Consider the following 20,161-nt stretch of genomic DNA (forward strand, 5'->3'; position numbering starts at 1 on the left):
TAGGAGAGACCTCATCTCAGTCTTCAACTTCCTCACGAGGGGAAGAATAGGGTCAGGCACAGATCTCTCTGGTCACCAGTGACAGAACCTGAGGGAATGGTATGAAGCTGTGCCAGGGGAGGTTTAGGTTAGATATCAGGAAAAAGCTTTTCATCCAGAGCGTGGTTGGGCTCTCGAACAGGCTCCCCAGGGAAGTGGTCACATCACCAAGTTTATCTGAGTTCAAGAAGTGTTTGGATAATGCTCTCACGTGCTGTGACTCTTGGGAACGGTCCTGTGAAGGGCCAGGAGTTGGACTTGATGGTCCTTGTGGGTCTCTTCCAAATATATGCTATGGTTCTATGAATCTGTCTCTTCTAGTTCATTGCTTGGGCACTGCACCACCTTAGAGACCCCTGGAGTGCTCTCTACCCAAGATAGAGCCAAGGCACCGTAAATAGGTGACAGAAGTTCTCCAAAATCCATTCTAACTGAGCCCTGAATGTGAGGAGGGAGCCAGAAAAGGAGGAAAACATCATACTGTGCTACATCCACTCTGCACACAAGAATGGATGTGTTTTACTCTTTCCTTTCTGCTCTGAATTAAATGAAGAGGAAGGTGTTAATTCAGGCTGTGGTGTTGGTATTAGTAAGCAAAGGGTGACAGCGTGGTCACCTGTCTAGTTTCCTGTCTGGTTTGCCTCATCCATGGGTGCTGCAAGATAGTTCTGACAGTTACTAAAAGATGAAAGAAAGACTGTTCTAGTTTGGCAGCTGTGTGATGACCTCATTGTTCATTTATTTAATTATGTGTATTTCTTGATAAAACAGATTCTTGTAGAGGGAACAGACGCAGTTAGGCTATGAGGCTCATTTTCAGCTCTTCTTAAAGGTCCACTTTGGGGTCTGCACGTGACTCTTGTTTTGTCTCTTTCTGCAGATGGAGTTCACTGTCTCACCTGTGCCATGATGCTGCTGAACACAGACCTGCATGGCCACGTGAGTATGCACAGCTTTGTGTAGACTGCTCCTATCAATACTCTGCTGGCCTGCTCCTAAAGCCCCTGCAGACACCAAACAGTGAGAAGTCTGCACTCCCAGGCTGTTGTCCTGGGCAGGCCTTTCCGTCATGCCTTACCAGTCACGTGTGAGCTGGCACTGTGCCTTGCTTTGCCATAATGTGTGAGAATACTCTGAGTGCTCAGGCCCCTGTCTTTCTGGTGTGCTTACCATCCTTCTGTAGTTACAGCAGCTGGCCCTGACCAGGAAGCTGTGGATGGGATTGACTTCCCCTTTACTGCGTGTAAAGACACGTGGGAAGGCAGAAGAAAGAGGGGGGCGGTGCAGAAGTTTTAGGAATGTCACAGAGGGAAGGTGATGTTTGCAGGCAGACAGTTGCAGGGGGCAGATCTGGTGAAACTAGAGTTTTTGCACAGCCAGACTAATGGTCAGTGTGCACAGAGCCAAGAGAGTGGGGGGTGGACCTGGGCATGCTGAGTGGGAGCCCTCTGTTCCCCCCACTGCACACTTCTCCCCGCTGCCTGCCTTGGGGGGGAAGCAATACTCTGGTTTGAGTCCTCTTAGTCACACTGGTGCAGGGTGCCAGCAGCCCTAGGATGAGCATTTCAGCACCCATGGTGCAATATGCTTGCTATGCATGGTATTCCCATGCTGATGGGAGGCTTTCTCTACCCTGGAGTTAGGATGGAGAGGGGAGAACACAGGGATCGTGGCGTAATAGCATGGGGGATCAATGTCTTCAGCCAGCTGGCTCTGGGGCTTCTCTGTGGCTGAGACCCTTTGCTGCACTTCCAAGAGCTCTTCCAGGAGGATGTCAATTGGAAACTTAGACAGCAAGGATGGTGGGTTGGGCAGCAGGAGTTGGAGGCAACCTGGGTCTGTCACCAAGGGCTGCTCAGCCCCCGTGGGTGCAGCTCTGTGATGGGTGCAGATGATGAAACCAAGGCTTGAGTATTCTTCACAAGGAGTTTTGAGGCCCACCTGCCTTTGTCTGAAAGTTGTAGAAGCAGAAGGGAGAAGGGAATTGTGAAGAATTTTTTCTCTGAAGGCTTCGCCTTCCCCAGCTGAGGAGCGCATCATGTGAGAGTGAGCAGAGGTACAGGAGCATGTCCCAGTTTGACTCTTAGCACACACAGCTTCTCTTGAGCACAGCTGAGATGTCATGCACAGATATCCTGCTCCCCAGAGCAATGAACACCCTGGGGTTCTTGCTCTCCGGCCTCGCTGGCCTCACAGTCCAGGGAGGGAGAAAAAATGGTCATTTCATCAGCCTGGCAACAATTCCCATTGCTCCCTGCCATTCTTTAGTGGGCTCTACTGTCTTCATTAGGTACTGGAGTAAATAAATAAATAATCCAGCTGTGACCCATCATTTCTGCTGCTGATTTGCAGCTGAAGCCTGGATGACTGGTTGTTGCAGTATGTCACTTTGGAGGTTTACCCCACTGGCAGTTGACAGTGTGTTTTTACATATATGCAGCTGTAGTATTTGCCAGACTCCTGTTGTGTTGTGTCATGTGTGTGTCGTCATGTTCCCTCTGATTTCCTGTAATTTTGATCTTCCTCTTGCTGCTTTGCATTTTTCCACATAGGTGGTAAGTTTGGCATTTTTGACTTGGAATGCAGCCCTTGCAGATATGCCTAATTGCCTGTTTCCTAACAAAGGTAATGGTCTGCCCCATCCTTACCAGGATTCTGCTGGAGCAGGAAGCAAATGAGTCACCGGGGCTTGTCTACACTGAGCTCCATTTGTTACTGACTTACTGATCATAAGTGCAGAGTTATTTCACAATAAGCTCAACTGCTTGTGGGGCTGTGGTGCAGCTGCTCTGCCTTCAGTTCACACTTCCTTTAACTCCTGTAGACAAACTCTTACTTATCCCTCTATTTTCCCTGTCTTGTCACATTTAATTCTCTTAGTAACTAACTAATTTTGGCTAGCTGTGTCTTGGAGGTGCATGCTTGCTCCTCTGCACGGAGGTCATCACCCAGACTCTTAAGGTATCTCTAAACCACCAGGCACATCTGTTGGGAATCTGTTGAATCTGCTGTTCACTGTGGGGAAGCTGCAAACTACTGCATGGAGGAAAGAAACAGAAGCAGGCTGAAGTCTCAGGGAGAAGGGAAAGCGTTTGCAAGTCTATTAGACCAGCCCCAGCCTGCACCTAAAGGCTGCAGCTGTGAGCTGTGTTCTGCAAGCTTAGCAACCAGAGAGCCAGAGTTACAGCCAGACTGGGTTGTCAGGAACCTTCTTGTTGTGGGAAGCCATGCGTTGTTCCGGTGTTATTTCTTGCCTTCTTCCTGCGGGTCTGTGCTGGCCACAAGCTGTGGGGTTTTCTTTTCTGGGTAGGTGAGGCCGATGGTCAAGGTTTGGTGGTTTTCCATCTCTCCCTAATCAGACATTATGAAAGGGAAGTAGAGGATGTGCAGTCCAAGCTGTCATGTAACTGTAGCATTAAATGACCTGTTTTACCAACTGGTGCTTTCCTTTGGGCTTCACCTGTGCACTGATTTGGGCTCTTGGTTCTAGCCCAAGACACCATCTTTGCACAAAGCTCTTCCACTGTATTTCTGCAGATAAAGCATACCCTTAGACCATGGAGAAGTCATCTTCACCACCTCCTCTTGACTGGCAGAGTGCCATCCCCAGAGATACCACGATCATCACAGAGCCCTGTTTATCCTCTGCCTTTTACCATGTTTCACAGCTCACCTCAGGCTGCTTTTCTTTCCTCAGATCTCTTTGGTTTTCTTTTTTATCAGTGCAGTGTTGTCATTGCTGCCCACTCACAAGGATCCCCACATGCTAAGCAGGGGACTTCTAGCACCTGGGGGACTGAGTACAGATGCTTTCTCTGAGGGGTGATGGGAGACTGGGATTCAGGAGCAGTCAGGGCAGCCTCAAGCCTCTGTGTGGAACAGTTTGGATCCTACATGAACATAGCTGTTCCTTTGCCGTTTGTGGCTCAGTTGGACGACTTTCAGTCTGAGAATAAGAGAAGAGAGAACAGAGAAGAAAGAAATAAGAACAATCTTATGGAAATGTCAAGGCAGCCTCAGCCTGTTAATCAGAGTAGCTAATGGCCGCTTCTGGGCATCGTACTGCAACTCAGGGCAGTTGCTACTTGAAGGGAGCATTGGAAATTGTAAGAGAAGGGTCTGGAAAGGGCCTCAGTCAGCTGTTTCATTGTGCCCCACAGCAGATTCAAGTAGAGCTTTTCCATCAGAGGCTGGTAGAGCCTTTTGAGACATGTGGATGTAAGGCACCATGGAGATACTAGAGAGCTTCATCATTGCCCTCTTCATTACCCCCAGTGTTAAGTTGTTTTTCTTTTTGGATGAATGTGTGGGCCCTTCGGTGCAGAAGCACCTTCCCTTTTCTAGCTACATGCATACAAGGATGCTTGTCTCTGAGCAATCTCGTGAATGCTTTCTTACAGCTGCCTGCCTTGGGCTTAAATGAGAGCGAGGGAGATGCATTTAATCTGATGTTGCTCGCTCGTGTCGTTTCGGAAAGCAGCGGGAATATGATGCTGTGTTTCTCTGACATCCCTTCCAGAACATTGGGAAGAAGATGACCTGCCAGGAGTTCGTTGCTAACCTTCAGGGGATGAACGACGGCAAAGACTTCCCGAAGGGGCTGTTGAAGGTAAGGAATTAACCCCAGAACGTGGGTCTCGTTTTTACTGAGGGAAGCTTCAAAACCCAACACCGGTCTTGCATTTCCTGAACCTGAATTGCCAGACGTGACCGGCGATGGGCACATTTCTCCTCCCGGAACATACATAATACATACAGTGTTTGTTGTGTTGTTTTCCCCCTTGCCTTCTCTTGATAGTGATCAAGATTCTCTGCAGCACAGGGAGGCGAGACTGAACTCCAGCAGGGCTGGCTCCAGAGCCGTGTGCCCTGTAAACTGCTGTGCCCACGCCAACCCAGAGCGCTGTCTCCTGATTGCACTGGACGGAAGCAGCCAGTTGGTTCTGACCTTGAATACATCAGAACTAATCTCGATCTCTCTGTGTCTCGAGGGCATGTGCGTTTTTTCATCAAAGGTGCTTTGGGGTTTTCACATTAGAACTGGAGATGTAATTTCAGATTATAATGTGCTGTCTGGCACAGGCTGCTTTGCTTCGGGTTTTGTTCATTAAGTTTGTGCCAGGAGTTAAATCTGAAGAACAGGCAAGAAGGCTGAGCGGGACAAATCTTGTTTCATTGTCAGTAATAATGAGAATGTTTCACTTCTTTTTTGTCTGATTGCTGGCATGAAACAGCAGTCTCTTTGAATGAAGGCAGGTGTGCAGTGTGTGGAGTTTTTAATTTTATTTTTTTGTGATGGAAATAAAAATAAGAGGCCTCTGCATCTGAGAGCTGACCCAAAGCCTACTGAAATAAATCAAAAGAGCTGCTATCTCTTCTGTGGGTTTGTGTCAGGCCCATTGTGAAATACAGATGTACCTGCATGGTTGCAAGTGGCAGACTTCGTTTGCTAGTACTGGTAATTTCTTCAGTTTCTCTGGCCTCTTCAGGGAGCTTTTTGTTGAGCCCTCCTGCCTGAGATCTTACTAAGTAGTGAGGAATATAAACTCAACACCCCTTTATTTTAGATTTAACATCTTTAATTTTTAGGTCTTGATACGGAATATTCATCTGTCAGCAGCAACACTTAAATTCATTTTTCCCCCAAGGAATCTCATTTCTCAGTTTGCCATAGAGGGATGTGTTGAGATTAATTTGCAGGCTAATTACAGCCCTCATTGAATAAGTAGATCTCCAAACTGAGTTTAAATAACCTTCTGAGTGCACTGATGAGAGACTTCCACTGGTGCTCACCTGCTGTTTGTTTTCCTGCTGACAGAATTATGCAGCTGGGGCTGTTCCTTGGTGTTTAGTGCTCACCTGCTAATGCTAAAGCTGCCTGGCTCTTCACCAGCCTATCCAAAGCAAGGATCAGGGCTCAGGATTTTTTGGATGTAGACAGACAGAAGAAGTTTGCTGTCATTTGCTGTCACACTTTACCTGGGGCTTTCTGCCTTTTCCTGTGTGCTGCGTTGATGTCTTGGGGACAGAGGTGAATCTCAGCCTTGGTCTCTCATCTCGGCTTGTCTGAAGATTGGCTGATGAACTGACCCTTGATTTTTAATTTATCAGTGGAGTGAGTGGCAGTAATTGTGCATTTCAATATCTACTGTGTCCGCAGCAGCCACCCTGCCGCTGAATGTGCAATTACAAAGACTTAGCAGAAATTAATTTTGCATTAGTCCCAATAAATTAAATTCACAGAGCTCTGCTTCAGCGCAGCACCAAAGTGCATTTGGCTTGCTGCTGCATTAGCAGTGTAGCTAATGAGCTTTGGAGAGGCTGCAAGCCATCTCCCCGCATCCTTCCCCAGCCTGGGAGAGGAAGAGCAGTTTCCACAGGGTGGCAGTGTGTCCCTGTGGGAGTGAGGTCCAGAGCACCCACGGGTGAGTAATGCAGACCCATGGGGAAGCAAGTGGGCTTTTCTGCCTCTCCAGTCTCCCTGTGTTCTCCTCACAGCTCTGCTGCACCCCTCCATGAAGCTCTGCAGCTCTGCTGAGTCCTGGAGCAAAGCTGAACAATGCTGGAGGGGAAAGAAGACCGGGGAGAGCGGAGTTTTCATCCAGGGCTTGTGAAGCTCTGTGCAGCATTTACTGTGCATCCAGTTCACAGAGCAAGGCGTGCAAATACTGCTTGGGCTATCCAGGCATTGACAGGCATTGATCAAACATTGTCTTCGGTCCCTTTACCCTTAGTGCTGCTGAGTGCAGAGAGTGGCCCTGAGTGTTTTGTCTGGATAGGAAGATACAACCCATCAAGGGGCGGACATCAGCATGTGAGGAATGACACACTTCTATGAGATCAGCCTGAGAAAACTGGGGACATCAAATCCAATTGCTCCTTTCTTTACACTTCTCTGAAGGAGCCGTCTTTTTGTTTTATTAAGTTTTTTCCCAACAATGAGAGCAGTTTTTGGTAAACACACAAGGCCTTCATGACCTGATTCTCAGTGTGCCACTGGCAGTGTTTTGAGAACAGGTATTTTACTCTGGTTAGAGGTAGAAATGAGAAATGCTAATATGATCTTGCTCGCCTTGTGTCTTGCTGTCTGTTCATTAACACTGAAAAAAGTTTTGCTTTCATACAACCCATCTGCACAAAGATTCATTGCCTTTTCTTTTTCCTCATTCCTTTAGTCAGATCTGAGGTTGCTTTTAAAGTTGGGACCCATAAAGACAAATGTGCCAAACTGTGATTAAAGGTATGCTTCTCCACATGGGATCTGCTTTCAGTATTCATGTATTCAGTACTTTGCCAGGCAAGCAGATATATGTACCTTGCCTTTTACTCCAACTCAGCTCCTGTTTGACTGTCCATCACACATCCCATTTATCTGCCATCAGCTGCTAGTGAAGACTAGACATGGAGACAGTAGCCTGATTTCCAGTTGTGTACTGCCAGTGCATTCTGACCAGAGAGCGGTAGTTTATACTTAACTTCAGGGTTCCTGTATGCCTTCAAACTGGAACAAACTCCTTGTAAATGAGAACTGGATTCCCAAGCTGAGATATTTCTCTCCAGTGTTAATCAGGGTCATCTATCTCTGTGGGTCTGGCTGATGGAGAAGGTGAGTCAGGTCTGTTAAATCAGACAGACTAAGGTTATTGAAAGTTAATTTTTTCAAAAGCAAGAAGACTTTTTGAAACTCCCGTCCTTTGAGCTGTCACAGTCCAAGCACACAAATAAATTTTATATTGTGCCAAGCCGTGATCAGGCAAGGTAATCCTGAATTTCAGCCTTGATCTTGCAGTGTAGCAAAGGTCGTTTTGTTCTGGTGAGCTGAGGCGTTGGAAGGAGTGCTGAATACCAGGAGCTGTGCCCAGTGTGTGTTCTAGTTGGTGCTGCAGTACTGTGCTCTGGAGTGGCTCGGTGCTTGCTCCTAAGGCTGTTAGTGAATCACATAATTACCAGCAGTTACAGGTGGGGATGAGTGACAGGTTTACAGGGACTTGAGAGCGACAGAGGGACCCAGCTGCAGCTCTCATCTCCTGAGAGTGGAGTTACCCAGCATCCCAGAGTAGCTGCTGCAGATGCTGCAGAGCTAAGGAGCAGAAGGAGAGAAGGAGCACCAGCATGAATGAGAGAGCTGAAGAGTTTAACAGCAGAAACAGATAAAACAACTAAGTTCAACCTGTGTGTTGTTAGCCCAAGAGAGTCATGGCCAGACCATTTTTCTCTTACACCCATAGAAAGGGAAGCCATGACTAGGGTCTCCCTACTTGGAAAATAACAAAATCAGTCTGACAGTTTGGCAATGTCGAAAACCTCATGATTACAGTGTAGGAGTTGTTCCTTTCTCACATGCTCATACCAGCTTTAATCTGGTATAGTGACACTCCATAATGGCACCATAGCCTTCTTTAAGGCTGGTCTTCTCAAGATTTTCTGGAATGAGAAGGAGATGGGCTTGAAAAGAGCCTGCTTTTGGCCGTGTATGATTGCTTCCGTTCCTACAAGCACTCTTGTCCCTACAGATAAAGTGCCAGCGCTGTGCTGGCCACTGTGTCTTCACCTTGCCACCTTGCAGGGACTTGGCTAGCATCGTCCTGAAAGGGGCTTCTGGTGGGGAAAAGACGCCAATCCTGCTTAAAAGATCTGCTCTTTCTCAAAGGCTGTTTTTTGGATAGGCCTTATCTCCTGCAGAAGCACTGTAATGAAGTGACCAAATTAACTTAAGAGTTGCTGGTGCTGAACTCTCCAGCCCTCCTTAATTTCCTAAATGATCTGAATTCTTGATCAGGATTCCTGGGATATGTAATTTCCTGTAGAAGCTGCAAGGTAGGGTTTATCTAATTTTGCTGTCAGTTCCCTGCACTTTAATTAAGGATTTTATTTTTTTTTTTTGGCACTGTCTTTCTGTCTCCTCTCTCTATTTTTTTTTTTAAGTCCCCTTTAAAAGCCCTCCAAAACGAACACTCAGTGTAAAGCGAATTAGTGGCATCTTGCTTCATCCGTTCCAGTCATTTCAGGTATTTAGCAGAGAAAAGGGAATGAGCATCAGGTGGCTAACTCCTTGCTGCACACCCCCAGCCCTTCCTTTACACAGAGGAAATCACACTAATCAGGCTGCTGTGTACACCCTAATTGCTCTCATCAGCAGTCTCTGCACGCCATCCATTTCCTCTCTTTATGGCAAGAAATTCCCACCTTCCAGGGAAGCCTGATGAATCTGGGGAGACCAGGAGCATGTGACAGCATGCCAGAAGGGCCCCAGAAGGACAGCACTGACTGCTGGAGCACCCTGCGGCTGTGGGCAGAGGAGGGGCTGGAGGGGACCAAGTGTCTTTGCTTCACTGAAGAAGACAGAGCCCTACCTAGAGGTTTCTCCCTCCCAAAAACTCAAGTTTTTCCTCTTAAAAATATTTCTGTTGGAAATAATATTTCTGGGCCATTTCTTATTTGTATGAAATGGAAGATCTGTTGCTGAAGGCCCCTTTCAGCTGCTAGGAGACAGCAGAGTCTCATCTGGCAGTGTAAAAGTCAGGGAATGCAGGATGAAATCATTAATCCTAGTCTTCAACAGTTGTTTGTGAAAGAATACTTTCCTTTCACTCTCTGAGGAGGCACAGGAGCCATAGTGACTGAAGGAACATCTGACTTATCTTCACTCCTCTCCATTCTTGGTGAGAACCTTCCTGCTGTGATGATCATTGTTTCCTTTGGCTTGCAATTTTTTAGGAGTTGTCATTTGGCCTTTTAAGAGTATTAACCACTCACAGTGCCTATGTGGAAGTGTGAATTGAACCAGGTTTTGATGGTGCGTGCATTGCTTTGTATCTCTTGAGTAACAGAGATCCTGACACCTTCCTGCCTTGTTCAAATGCAAGTGTATTTTCGTTTTGCACTCCAGGAACTTGCTTCAATGCATATAAAAAGAAAAATCTGAAATCTATGTGTTTTTTCTCAAGTCAAGTAAGCTCAGATATCATATTAAGGAAAGCCTCAACGTAGCAAAAGCCTAATGGCATACACCAACTGGGTCTCCAAGCAGAGAAACCAGTATTTTGTACAAAGCTTAAACCATAAAATTTTGTAATGGTGATCCATGAATAAGGATTGCCCTTCATAGTCTAGGCATGGTACTAATGGTTGGTTGTCTCACTAGGTAGCAGCATGTCAGGATAGACCTGTTTCTGCTTTCACGATTTGCATTTCTCTGAATTATTTTTGCAGCTCCAACCTTTCATCTTCTTTACTTTCCAGTTGTTATTCAAAAGATCTCACCTGGCCTACCAGGCTTTTGTGTCAGCAAGGAGTGAAACCCAAGCAGAGTCACCTAAGAATTTCCATTACTACTGGCTGCAATTACATGGCTCAAGAGTAGGCTTATAATGAATGTTTGGGGGGTTAATTTTCATCTGTGGAGGCAAGGTCTCTGCTGCGTCTTGTCTAGGTTGATCAGACAAGGGAATATTTGATGTTTAGCTTCTCCAGCCTATCAGATAGCCAAGGCTGTCAGTTGTCTCCCACTTTAACTGAAATACATACCAGCTCCCAAGGATAAATGTCGCCCTTCGGAGCTTACCATTTCTTACGCTGTCAGTGTGGAGGATGCAGACTGGTAGTCTCCAGGAGTGATGTGCTCTGCCACTTTAAAGGAGGAATTTTGGGCTCTTTTCAGGCTGGGAAATCTCTAATACAATGTCACACATACATTTTGGTCCCTATGACATATTACTCCCACCTCCATGTAGGTAGAAAACAAATTCTGAAAAACATTCTTTGATCTTCCACCCACTGATCTGCTTGAAATTTAAGTTCTGTGCTGCGTCTCCAGGGAAGGAGGAGTAGGAATATAATTTATACCATATTAAAAAAAAAAAAAAAAGAAGAGGAGAGAACATTACTTCCACCAGTTTTAGGATTATTGCTGTATAAATCTTTGGTATTCCTTCCATTTATCACCAGACTTTCCAAATGGCATTGGACTATTCTTTCTCTGACCCAGTTACACTGTTTTCTTTCAAACAAGAGTGCTAGGTTGCTCCTTAAATTTTGAAAATGCTTTCTCTCCTTTCCTGTGATGTTAAATGGAACATTTAGGTTCCTTTTGAGGTCATAGTTCCTTGGATGATTAAGTGTTTCACAAGATCCTGGTACAAATTCAGGGCAAATCCAAAGGACCAGTTTTCTGCCCTGTTGACAGATGGGTTCTGGAAGGCATGATGTGGTTTAGAAAGGATTTCACCTGCTTTTGGTGCAAGGTAGCCTGACATGGCTCCATAGGGTGCATTCATACCTGCAGGAAAAGGATTTCAAAGCCTATGTCTGTTTCTCCCCCCAGAGCTGCTTCTTCCATAGTGCAATGCTTACAAGCACAGGTGACACCCACTTGAAACCTGTGTGGATTCCTGAGTGGCCTCAATTCCCTTCCCCTCCCTCTCTTCTTCCCCTTCTCCCTCTTCCACTCCCCTTTCTTTTTGCCCCCCCTGTTTCTTTTTGCCCTCTTCCTTTCCCCCTCTCTTCCTCTCCTTCTTTTCCCCTTTTCCTTGTTGTTGTTACTGTGTTTGCTGTCTGAATCAGAAGCCTTGGAGAGTGGTTGTTTATAATTTTTTTTTTTAATAGAGATCTCTGTGGGAGTGCTGGGTGGTGAGGGGTTTATTTCTGTGCTGTTGACTCCAAGCTAAGCATGCTCACTGCAGGGACAGAGGCAGAGGTTGTTTGCAGCTGATCTGAGATAATTCTGTAGACTTCACATCAGTTCTTGGGTCACCTTCCTGTGGGTTTCTGTCACAACCATGCAGAATTTTAGGGGTTTGGTGCTTTTATGGATTTGTTCAAGGCACTGCTGCTTTCTGTAGCTACATTTGGCAGCTTTAACTTAAGGAACTTGGTGGTCTGTGTTAGTTGGTGCCTACTATATGGCTCACTTTTTGTCAGCTCTGTTGACAGCAGATGATAATTCCTAAAAGGAGGAATTCAAGACGAGAAGCTTTTTCCCTTGGATACTATAGTGATTTGCCTGGAAGTGCAACAGCTAGTCTGTGAAACAGCTGTTTTCATGTCTGCTGCAAGGAACATGAAGATGGCTGAAGGCACCTCCTCACTTGCAGTGCTAATCAGGATAACAAGGGGCATAATTTTTTTGCACCCCGTTATTATCAAGCAGCTTGTTTTCACTAAACCTGTGGTCTCCTCTCATTCTCAGCAGGGCACCTACCTTAGGAATAGTTTCTTTTGGCTTAAGGTGCAGCATGGATCCCAGAGAGGTACAATGATAGCAGGATTGCTTTGATGTTCCACCAGTCATTATGGTTTTGTCACTCTGCTCACTTTTAGGGGCTTATTGATGTAAAAAGTCGATTGTAAAGACTTGGGCTGTGGTCATGAGCCAGCTGATTGAGGATGTGCTTTTAACCTACTTCTCGTTTAACACAGAGCATAGAGACTTTAGTTGCCCCCCACATGGTCATCCGTCATTCTCCCACCTTTCCTGCTGTTACCCTGCTAGGATTCCTGTTGACCTGGTGGCTCATGCGTGTAGAAATGAAGTGGTTGCTCCGGTATTTCTGCTGTTCGCAGGGATGGCAGTTGTAGACATTGAGATTTAATATTGATTGTCAGCTCCCCCTAGTCAGCAGATCTCAGAAATCATTGTCTTAATATTACAGGAATGTTACTGTTGAGCAGTTGTTAAGCTCTAGTTCCGTAGCCATCATGTGTGAGTAGAGCTTATCAAACAGAATTGACTTTCCCCTCCATTTCTGTTTTGAGGAGGAATAAAAAAGGGTGAAGGAAGAAGGAAAGAAAGCTTGTGAAAGATTTAGTGTTGTTTATTTAACAAACAGCATTTAATGGCAGCATTAAATAGTTCCACCTTGCTGTTCTATACAAATATGTTACTGGCTTTGGAGGGTATACTTTAAGTAATTGGTATGTGTGTGTTTATGTATTTTGTCAGCTTTTGTTGTTTGTGCTTTTGTTACCGCTGTCGGGCTTAAATGATGCTAGTGAGTTCTTGTGGCTTTGTTTGAGGACATTGGAGTTCTTCTTCAGAGGTAGTGATGTCCTTAGGTTTGGATGCCAAAAGCCAGCGCTGAATTTTGCTTTGAATTCTGCAGCTTTTCTTCTTTTGTTATTGATTCGCTAAATGACATTAGCAGGGACCAAGCAAGGACTGAGTACCTTTCTCCCCCCAGGGAAACTTGACTGGGAGGGACAGATGGGAAGGAGCTTATTGCAGAGTTAGTTGGAACAGCTGCCTGTTTCCTCTGTGGGTGACGTGCCTGTCACAGGTGAGGAGCTTTTGTACAGCTTTAAAAGGATGAGATGGAAGGAATAATAGAGACTTTGGTTTTCCCCTCCTGCATCTGTGTTGACCCAAAGTTTAAAATTTCCCTGCTGGTTTATGGTTTGTTACTTTAGAGGAATGGATAGGGGAGGTCCATAGGTAGGGTCACAATCCTTGTGGCCACCCCAGTGGTGTGACTGACTGAATTAATATCTGCATTCTGCCCCATCCCTACCAGTGCTTTGCTGGCCTTTGAACAAGGGGAAGATTGTGATTTCTTGACACACCTGGAGGGTCCCCTGGGTGTGGTCAGCTTTAATTTTTTTGGTCTAGCACAGCTATTTCAGCCCTTCCTCAAAAACATCCCTTCTATCCCTCTGAGCTAACAGTGCACTTCTCCCTCAGAAATCCCTGTTGCTCAGCTACAGACATAAATCAGTCCTGTGTGCATGCTAATTCCTAAAATGGTGGGTCTTCTCTGATGTCGAAGAGTGGTCTTTCCCCGGAGTGCAGACCATGTGTGCACAGGATACTGGCTCAGTCAGGAGTACAAGATTGCACTATCGCTTGCAGGTGAAAATCAGGGGCACTGATGAAGTCTAAACCAAATCCCTAATCTGAAGACATTCAGGGCTTTAAAAGCATGATCTCAGGAGACTCTCTTTCTGGGAGAATGTGATTTGAGAAGTGCTTTCCATACTCGGTTGGGAAAAAAAAAAAAAAAAGAACAGCCTGTCACCCTTGGAATTTTGGACTGCTGTTTGGTTACAAAAGAAACAGACCTGTTCCATCTTGGAATAAGGTTCCTTCATGAAGTAAGGTGCCTGTCCTACCTGAGGATCTGCTAACCTCAGAGAATGCTTTGTGAACTGCTGCAATTAGGCAGCAGTGACGGTGCTGTGCTGTAGGCAAGAGAAATATTGCTGAGATTCAGTCTAGCTTTTGTTTAATAATAAAATTGCTCCGTGTAATTGACATTGGCCTGGGTCTGCGTGTGATATTTAGGGAATATAATTATTTCAGATGTGTTGAGGGTGCTTGGGGAGTTGGCCTTATAAGTCTGAGAGTGAGAATAATCTGCTAGGCAGGGGGCTGCTAGGATAGAGAGTGATTTGTGGCCATTTGCGTAGCACCTGTCAGGGGCCTGCTGCTTAGCTCATCTAGAGCAGTTTGACTGCAGTGAAAATTTCCTCAAAGAAGAGATTTTCTTTGAAAAGCCTTTCCACTAGCAGTGGATGATTTCAGATGGGTTAAGTAACATAACACTTTCTTTTGGGAAGCGGCACAAGTAACTCAGAGCATGCAATTACTTGTTGCCAGAGAAAAAGGTTTATTTCAGTTACTCTCCAGCAATGACAGGTTTGTGTAAAAAGGCTGGAGCACTTTTGAGATTGTATCTTAATGTGTGAGGTAGGGGTGGGCTTGCTAGACCTGACTGTTGTGAAAATGGGGATGCATTTTGCTTTTTGTCTAGGAGGAAAGAAATGTGTGCCTCAAGCAGGGAAGAGGCAGGACCTGTGAGGAATCAGAAGTTTCTCAACCTGGGGATAGTTTATTGATATTTAGGTTGCCTGTTTGCTGCTCCACTGACTGCTGTCTTTCAGCATGGTCCATGCCTTCTGCAGTCTGTGGAAGGATTTCCACCTGTAGCACCCTCAGGGGTAACATCAGCAAAGGGGGGCTGCTGTCAGAAAGGCTGCTGCATGCTGGGGAGACAGCAGCATCTCCTGTGAGCAGAAGTGCACCCAGGACCATAATGTGGCTGTCTAGCCATTTGCCCAGTAAGGATGGATCTCTCAAAGAGATTGAGAAGATGTAACGTGGGGAAAAGCCCACTCAGTTCATTTGCATCTTATCTACCCCTGGGTGCTGCTGTTCATCTGACACAGGGTGAGCAAACTGAGCAAACTCCCACCCTGCCTTAGCACGGCTCAGCAGACACTGGATGGGACTCAGGTGTGAGTGGGGGCTGGAGCCTCTTCACCCAGCTTCTCCGCTGCCTGGTATATCTGCACAGGGGACATTCGCCCCAGCATGCCAGGGCAGCAATGCCTTGTCCCTGTCCATGTGCACAGACCCACAGCTCCCCGTGTGTCACCGTGTGAGGGGCGTGAGGGGCTCTGGTGTCCTCCCAGGCCCTGACCCCACTGCTGCTCTCCTTGCCCTGCCTGGTGATCTGGTGGCACGGGGCAGGTTGCTGGACCTGCAGTGAGGTCCCCATGCTGCAGAGTGTTCTAGCTCCTTGTGCTCCTTCTACACAAGCTGTTGGCCCTTCCTGGGTTTGGGACAGTGTCCTCATTGTACACCTTTGCCTTGCTGATTGCACAAGCTGCTCCACCTGCCCCAGTGTGTCTCGGCAGCTGCCACGATCCTGTGCTGAGCAAAGCAGAGCAGAGCAATCTCTCTCTCTCTCTCTCATCTGAGCATGTTGCCATGGCAATGCACAGTCTGCTGCACTCTGGGTCTCCAGGAGCCAGAAATGATAGTGCTTTTGCAACATTGAGGTAAACACCTCTTTTCCCTTATATAGCGCATCCCCCTCTAAGTAAGGGTACCAGCTCCCACTGACGTCGGCCTCCCCTCACCCCCTGCGTGGGGGAGAGTGGCTCCAGGTGCCCAGAGCCTGCCTGACCTCTGGAGCCAGGCTCCCGTGGGTTGGAGCAGTGGGTCTGGTGTCCGTGGGCCGAGCCAGTGTCCCTCCCGTCACGGGGCTGTGTGGGTTTCCCACGAGGGAGAAAAAGGGTGCCACTCGGGAGCTGCACTGCTGGTGGGGTCAGCCACTGCAGCTCGCAGTTTGCCTGTGGGGGGGTGTGGGCACAGCTCTCCTGGGTGCCGGGTGGGGAGGTGAGTCCCTAGCTGCTTGCTCACAGCTCTAACACTGACTTTGCACTGATCACCTTGGGAAAGTCACCTCTTTTTCCCCTGAGTCCCTTGCAGCTTGTGAAAGTGGTCTTGCTCTCCCTTGCACCTCAGGGAAGGCACCCTGAGGACTCTGGCTAGTAAGTGCAAACCCTTGGGGCTGTGGAAATTTGCTGATGCATCTCTCTGAGGCTTGCCAGTGCTTCATTACGGTGCTGGGGGTTTTCACTCGTTCCTCCAGTGCTTTGGGAATCCGTCAGTGTTGCTCACATCCAGAGGCGTGTAGCTGGCAGGTGATTGAGGACTCTTTTCACGGTGTTCTTTGTTATTGCAGGCAGTAACGACGAGCATGGCAGGCTGTCGCAGGCAGGGAAGTGTGGCCGCGTGAACTGAAAATGAATCTGTCTTGCTTGATCTGCTGGCGTTTGTTCCAGCATCTTTCTCTCCACCTCTCTCCCTCTCTCTGTTGGTGTGCGTTTGAAGGGGAGTTGATGCTGGAGAGGGGAGCGGAGCAGGGGAGGAGTTTCTATCAGCCTCTTCTTTTTCTTTTTTTCCTCTCTCCCCCAGCTCCCCCCAAGTCCAGTGACGTGAGCAATGCCTGGAACAATCAGGCTGGCTCCAAACACTGTGCCTGAAGATGCTGGGGAAAACAGCCTAGTGTGCTTTAAGCAAACACTGATCGCTTGAACCTGGGCTCTCCAGGCGTAACCTTCTCCAGTTCCTCTGCAGGGGATTGGGAAGTTCCAGTAGCTTTCTTCTTCCCCATCCCATACACTCACTTTTGGAAATGATTGGAGTTAACAGTGTTCAGAGCACCAGCAAAGTCCGGGTGAGAGCCACAGGTTCGGTGAAATACTCCCGAGAAGAATCTCTCTGGCGGCAGTCCCATCGGTCAAAATCTATGAAAATCTCCAACTCCTCTGAGTTTTCTACTAAAGAAAGCAAGGTAAATAACTAAATTTTAATAGTGTTTTGCTTGGTTAGGTGTGGGGGTAGTGCTGTGAAACGGTTACGCTTTGCAGGAGTTAAGACCTCCGGATGATCTGCAGTGATCACAGAATTGCTGTCAGGTCAGGAAAAAAACCCCCTGCGTTTGAGAAGAGGCCTGAAGGTGAAAGAGGTCTGATGTGATAGTGATTGGGTATTAGTTGAATGCCCTGTCACCGAGCTTGGTGCAATAGTAAACAGTGAAAACTTGCTAGTGTCAATGCTAATCAGAGCTCTGATCTTGGGAAAGGTGCCCGAGTTGGCAAGTGATGTCCTTAGGATTATCTGTTTAATGGAAATTGTTTTCTATAGAAAAACAGTTTTTACTCCTTATCTGCAGCTCTGTGGTTTAGTAGGTGTGGGAGCTAGGTGAAAATATTATCTTACTTGCATGCACAATTAAATATTGCTGTGAAGTATTTATTAGGAAGATGTCACTTGTGCTTTATAGGAATATGTTAGTATAGGAACTGTAGTGGTTTGGAGCCCAGGCTGTGTCCATCTGCTATAGTGACTGTGTGCAGCATCTCCCTGCTCAGCCCAACCCAGTTGTTCAGTTCCTAAGCAAACAACCCCCACTTCATGCAGTATCTCTTTTTTTTTTGCCTCATTCCTTGCTCCCACACAGTAACTGAGAGGCACCCAGGAACTCCTGGCAAGACCTTTAATAGCTGTTTCCCTCCCAGAGGTGGTCCGTGTCTCCAGGGGTTGGATGAACTTTAATGCAGAGACCAAATGTGCCTCTAATTTCATTCTTGCTGCTGATTGATTCTGTCTTGGGATTAAAAGATATAACCACTTGCAAAGGTGTGTTGAATCAGGGTGAAATATTTCAAAGCATCAGCCAAGCATTTAGCCGTGTGTCTGTGTGCATGCAAACAAGCAGGCACACGTATGGATCTTCCTGTGCTGTCCCTTCTATGTATCTCCTGTCTGTTCTGAGAGAAGCCTCCTCTTCTATGGTGAAAAGATCCCAGTGCTGCACAGTAGTTCCTAGCAGATCACTCACTGCCAGCTTACAGGTTGTATGGCATTTCGGAGCCTCACCTGCATAACTTCAGTCACAGAGTACTGCAAACAGAAATAAATGAAGCGTTTTATGCAGTGCAATTTAATGAACCTCTGTTTTAAGGACCTTATTAATCATATCTAAGAAAGAGTGTACTGCTTAGTTGTGACAGAGAAATAGCATGGCCATCATTCTCTGACTGTTGCTGATGCAGTATGTGCTTATCCAACAAATATCAAAGTAAAGGCTGCATCTTGCAGGTGCTCTGGCACCCTGCTCTTGTGATCACTTTCACCCTAAGCATGGGAATAATTGCTTGAATATCTGGTATTTGGTGGGAGGATTTATGCATGAGGAGTCTCCTATATATGGTGAAAACTCGAGTCTTTTGACATTGGGTGAATGACTTAATCTCTGTACTTCTGTTCCCTCTCCCAGGCTTTGTGCATGCATGGTGTAATGTCCTTAGGGCAGAGACTATCTCCCAGGGATGGTGTCTGACACAGTTAGTTAACTACTGCAGTAATGAAAGCTCTGTCTTGTTCGTCTGTGGGATTCACATTTCTGCCTCTTGAGTGCTGTAGGTTGTTCTGTGAGAGATACTCACTTCTTCTCCTCCCTATCTCAGTAAGGTGGGAAGGACACTGCAGCTTTGTTTTAGTTTGTTGTGCTGTTTCCTTATTTCATACAGAGGTTTTTCTGTCTGTGGAGCATCTAAGACCTTTAAAGCATCTAAGACCTGTTATGGAGGGCTGAGAAGATCCCTGCATTCCTGTCAGTGATGCTTGCCTGGTTGATAAGATGACAAGCGGCTGTGTCAGTGATTCGTCTTGTGATTTTGGACAGCCCCGTTCTTTTCATTTGTCTGTTCCCCTGTCTGATCTTTGTCTGCCCATCTGTTTTGCTAAGACGTCCCTGATTGAGGGAACTGATTTATAATTGAGCTTTGCCACTTTGGTATTGTTGTGTTGGTGGGAGAGAGCTGGAAGTTGTTAATGTGTAGTGTGTCAAAGGAGGTCTTTTTATCAGTGTAACTCTATGTGTGTGTATGTGCTTGTGCATCACTTCTCAGGAACTGTTTTTAGTTCAAGGCTGGGCTTTTCTGGCCACTGATTCCATGTAGGTGCCCTTAGTTTCAAGCAGGGTTTGGTTTGTAGACTTGTCTTCTTCATATTTATGTGGGTGTGTTTCCTTCTTTGTGTCTGGACTGCCTTGCATTTTATCTGCTCCCCACTGAAAGTGATTACAATGCTCAAGACCTGTTTCTGTGACTGCGTCAGCTGACTTTGGACAGGAGACAGATTTAAACCAGAAGCATACTCCTCCTTTACTTTTCACTTATGTGACTCAGCCTATTTTGCTTATCTAGGGTGTATTATGTACCCTCGTGCTTTAGCTAGTATGAACAAAGCACCAACATGGTGCCTGCATAGGAAGGTCTGCTTGCTGCCATTGTCAGAGCAGTAGGTAGCCCAAGTACCTGTCATCTCCTTGAAACACATCAGGTAGTGCTTCTGTGCACACGTGTATATATCCACACGCATCTGTCGTGTGTGCAGGTCCACTAAGTGATGCATCCTGGGTGTGTATTACAGGCAAGTATCACAGCCTCAGGCCAGCAGGAGAACTTATGAAAAGGATACTGTGAATTGATGTGCCTTTGTTCTCTGGAGAGAGTAGGCTCAAATCTAGACTGCGTGGAACGTGAGACCTCAGGATCGTCCCTGAGACCCAGTGTGCTCAGCAGTCTCTTCTCCTGACACACTCTGTTCCCACAGCCGTGGACTGAATTGAAGAGTACCCGTGCCTGTCCTGCCTGCAAATGCACAGGAACAATAAAATAATTTGAAATAGGCTGTGTAGGTGCTCCGCTATCAAGAAACATTTCTCTAGCCTTTTCTCTGTTCATCTATAATAATGCATAAGCTGCCTTTAACATTGATGAAACACTCCAGTAAGTACAGAACAAACCTTTTCAAGCAACCTCTGTGTATCAA

General features: G+C 46.6%; 1 protein-coding gene across 2 annotated transcripts in view; it reads left to right on the forward strand.

Annotated features, from left to right (window-relative positions):
- The window catches only part of PSD3 (pleckstrin and Sec7 domain containing 3), a 112,030-nt gene that overhangs the window by 49,237 nt on the left and 42,632 nt on the right, over positions 1-20,161 (forward strand). For both annotated transcript variants that reach the window (XM_050330221.1, XM_050330222.1), the window contains 2 exons: positions 920-978; positions 4,559-4,648. In XM_050330221.1, the coding sequence (XP_050186178.1) occupies positions 920-978; positions 4,559-4,648 (149 nt within the window). The remainder of the gene's footprint in view (positions 1-919; positions 979-4,558; positions 4,649-20,161) is intronic.

The sequence above is a fragment of the Myiozetetes cayanensis genome, unplaced genomic scaffold, assembly GCF_022539395.1.
Source record: "Myiozetetes cayanensis isolate MyiCay16 unplaced genomic scaffold, myiCay2020 scf4, whole genome shotgun sequence".
In the NCBI taxonomy this organism is placed as follows: domain Eukaryota; kingdom Metazoa; phylum Chordata; class Aves; order Passeriformes; family Tyrannidae; genus Myiozetetes; species Myiozetetes cayanensis.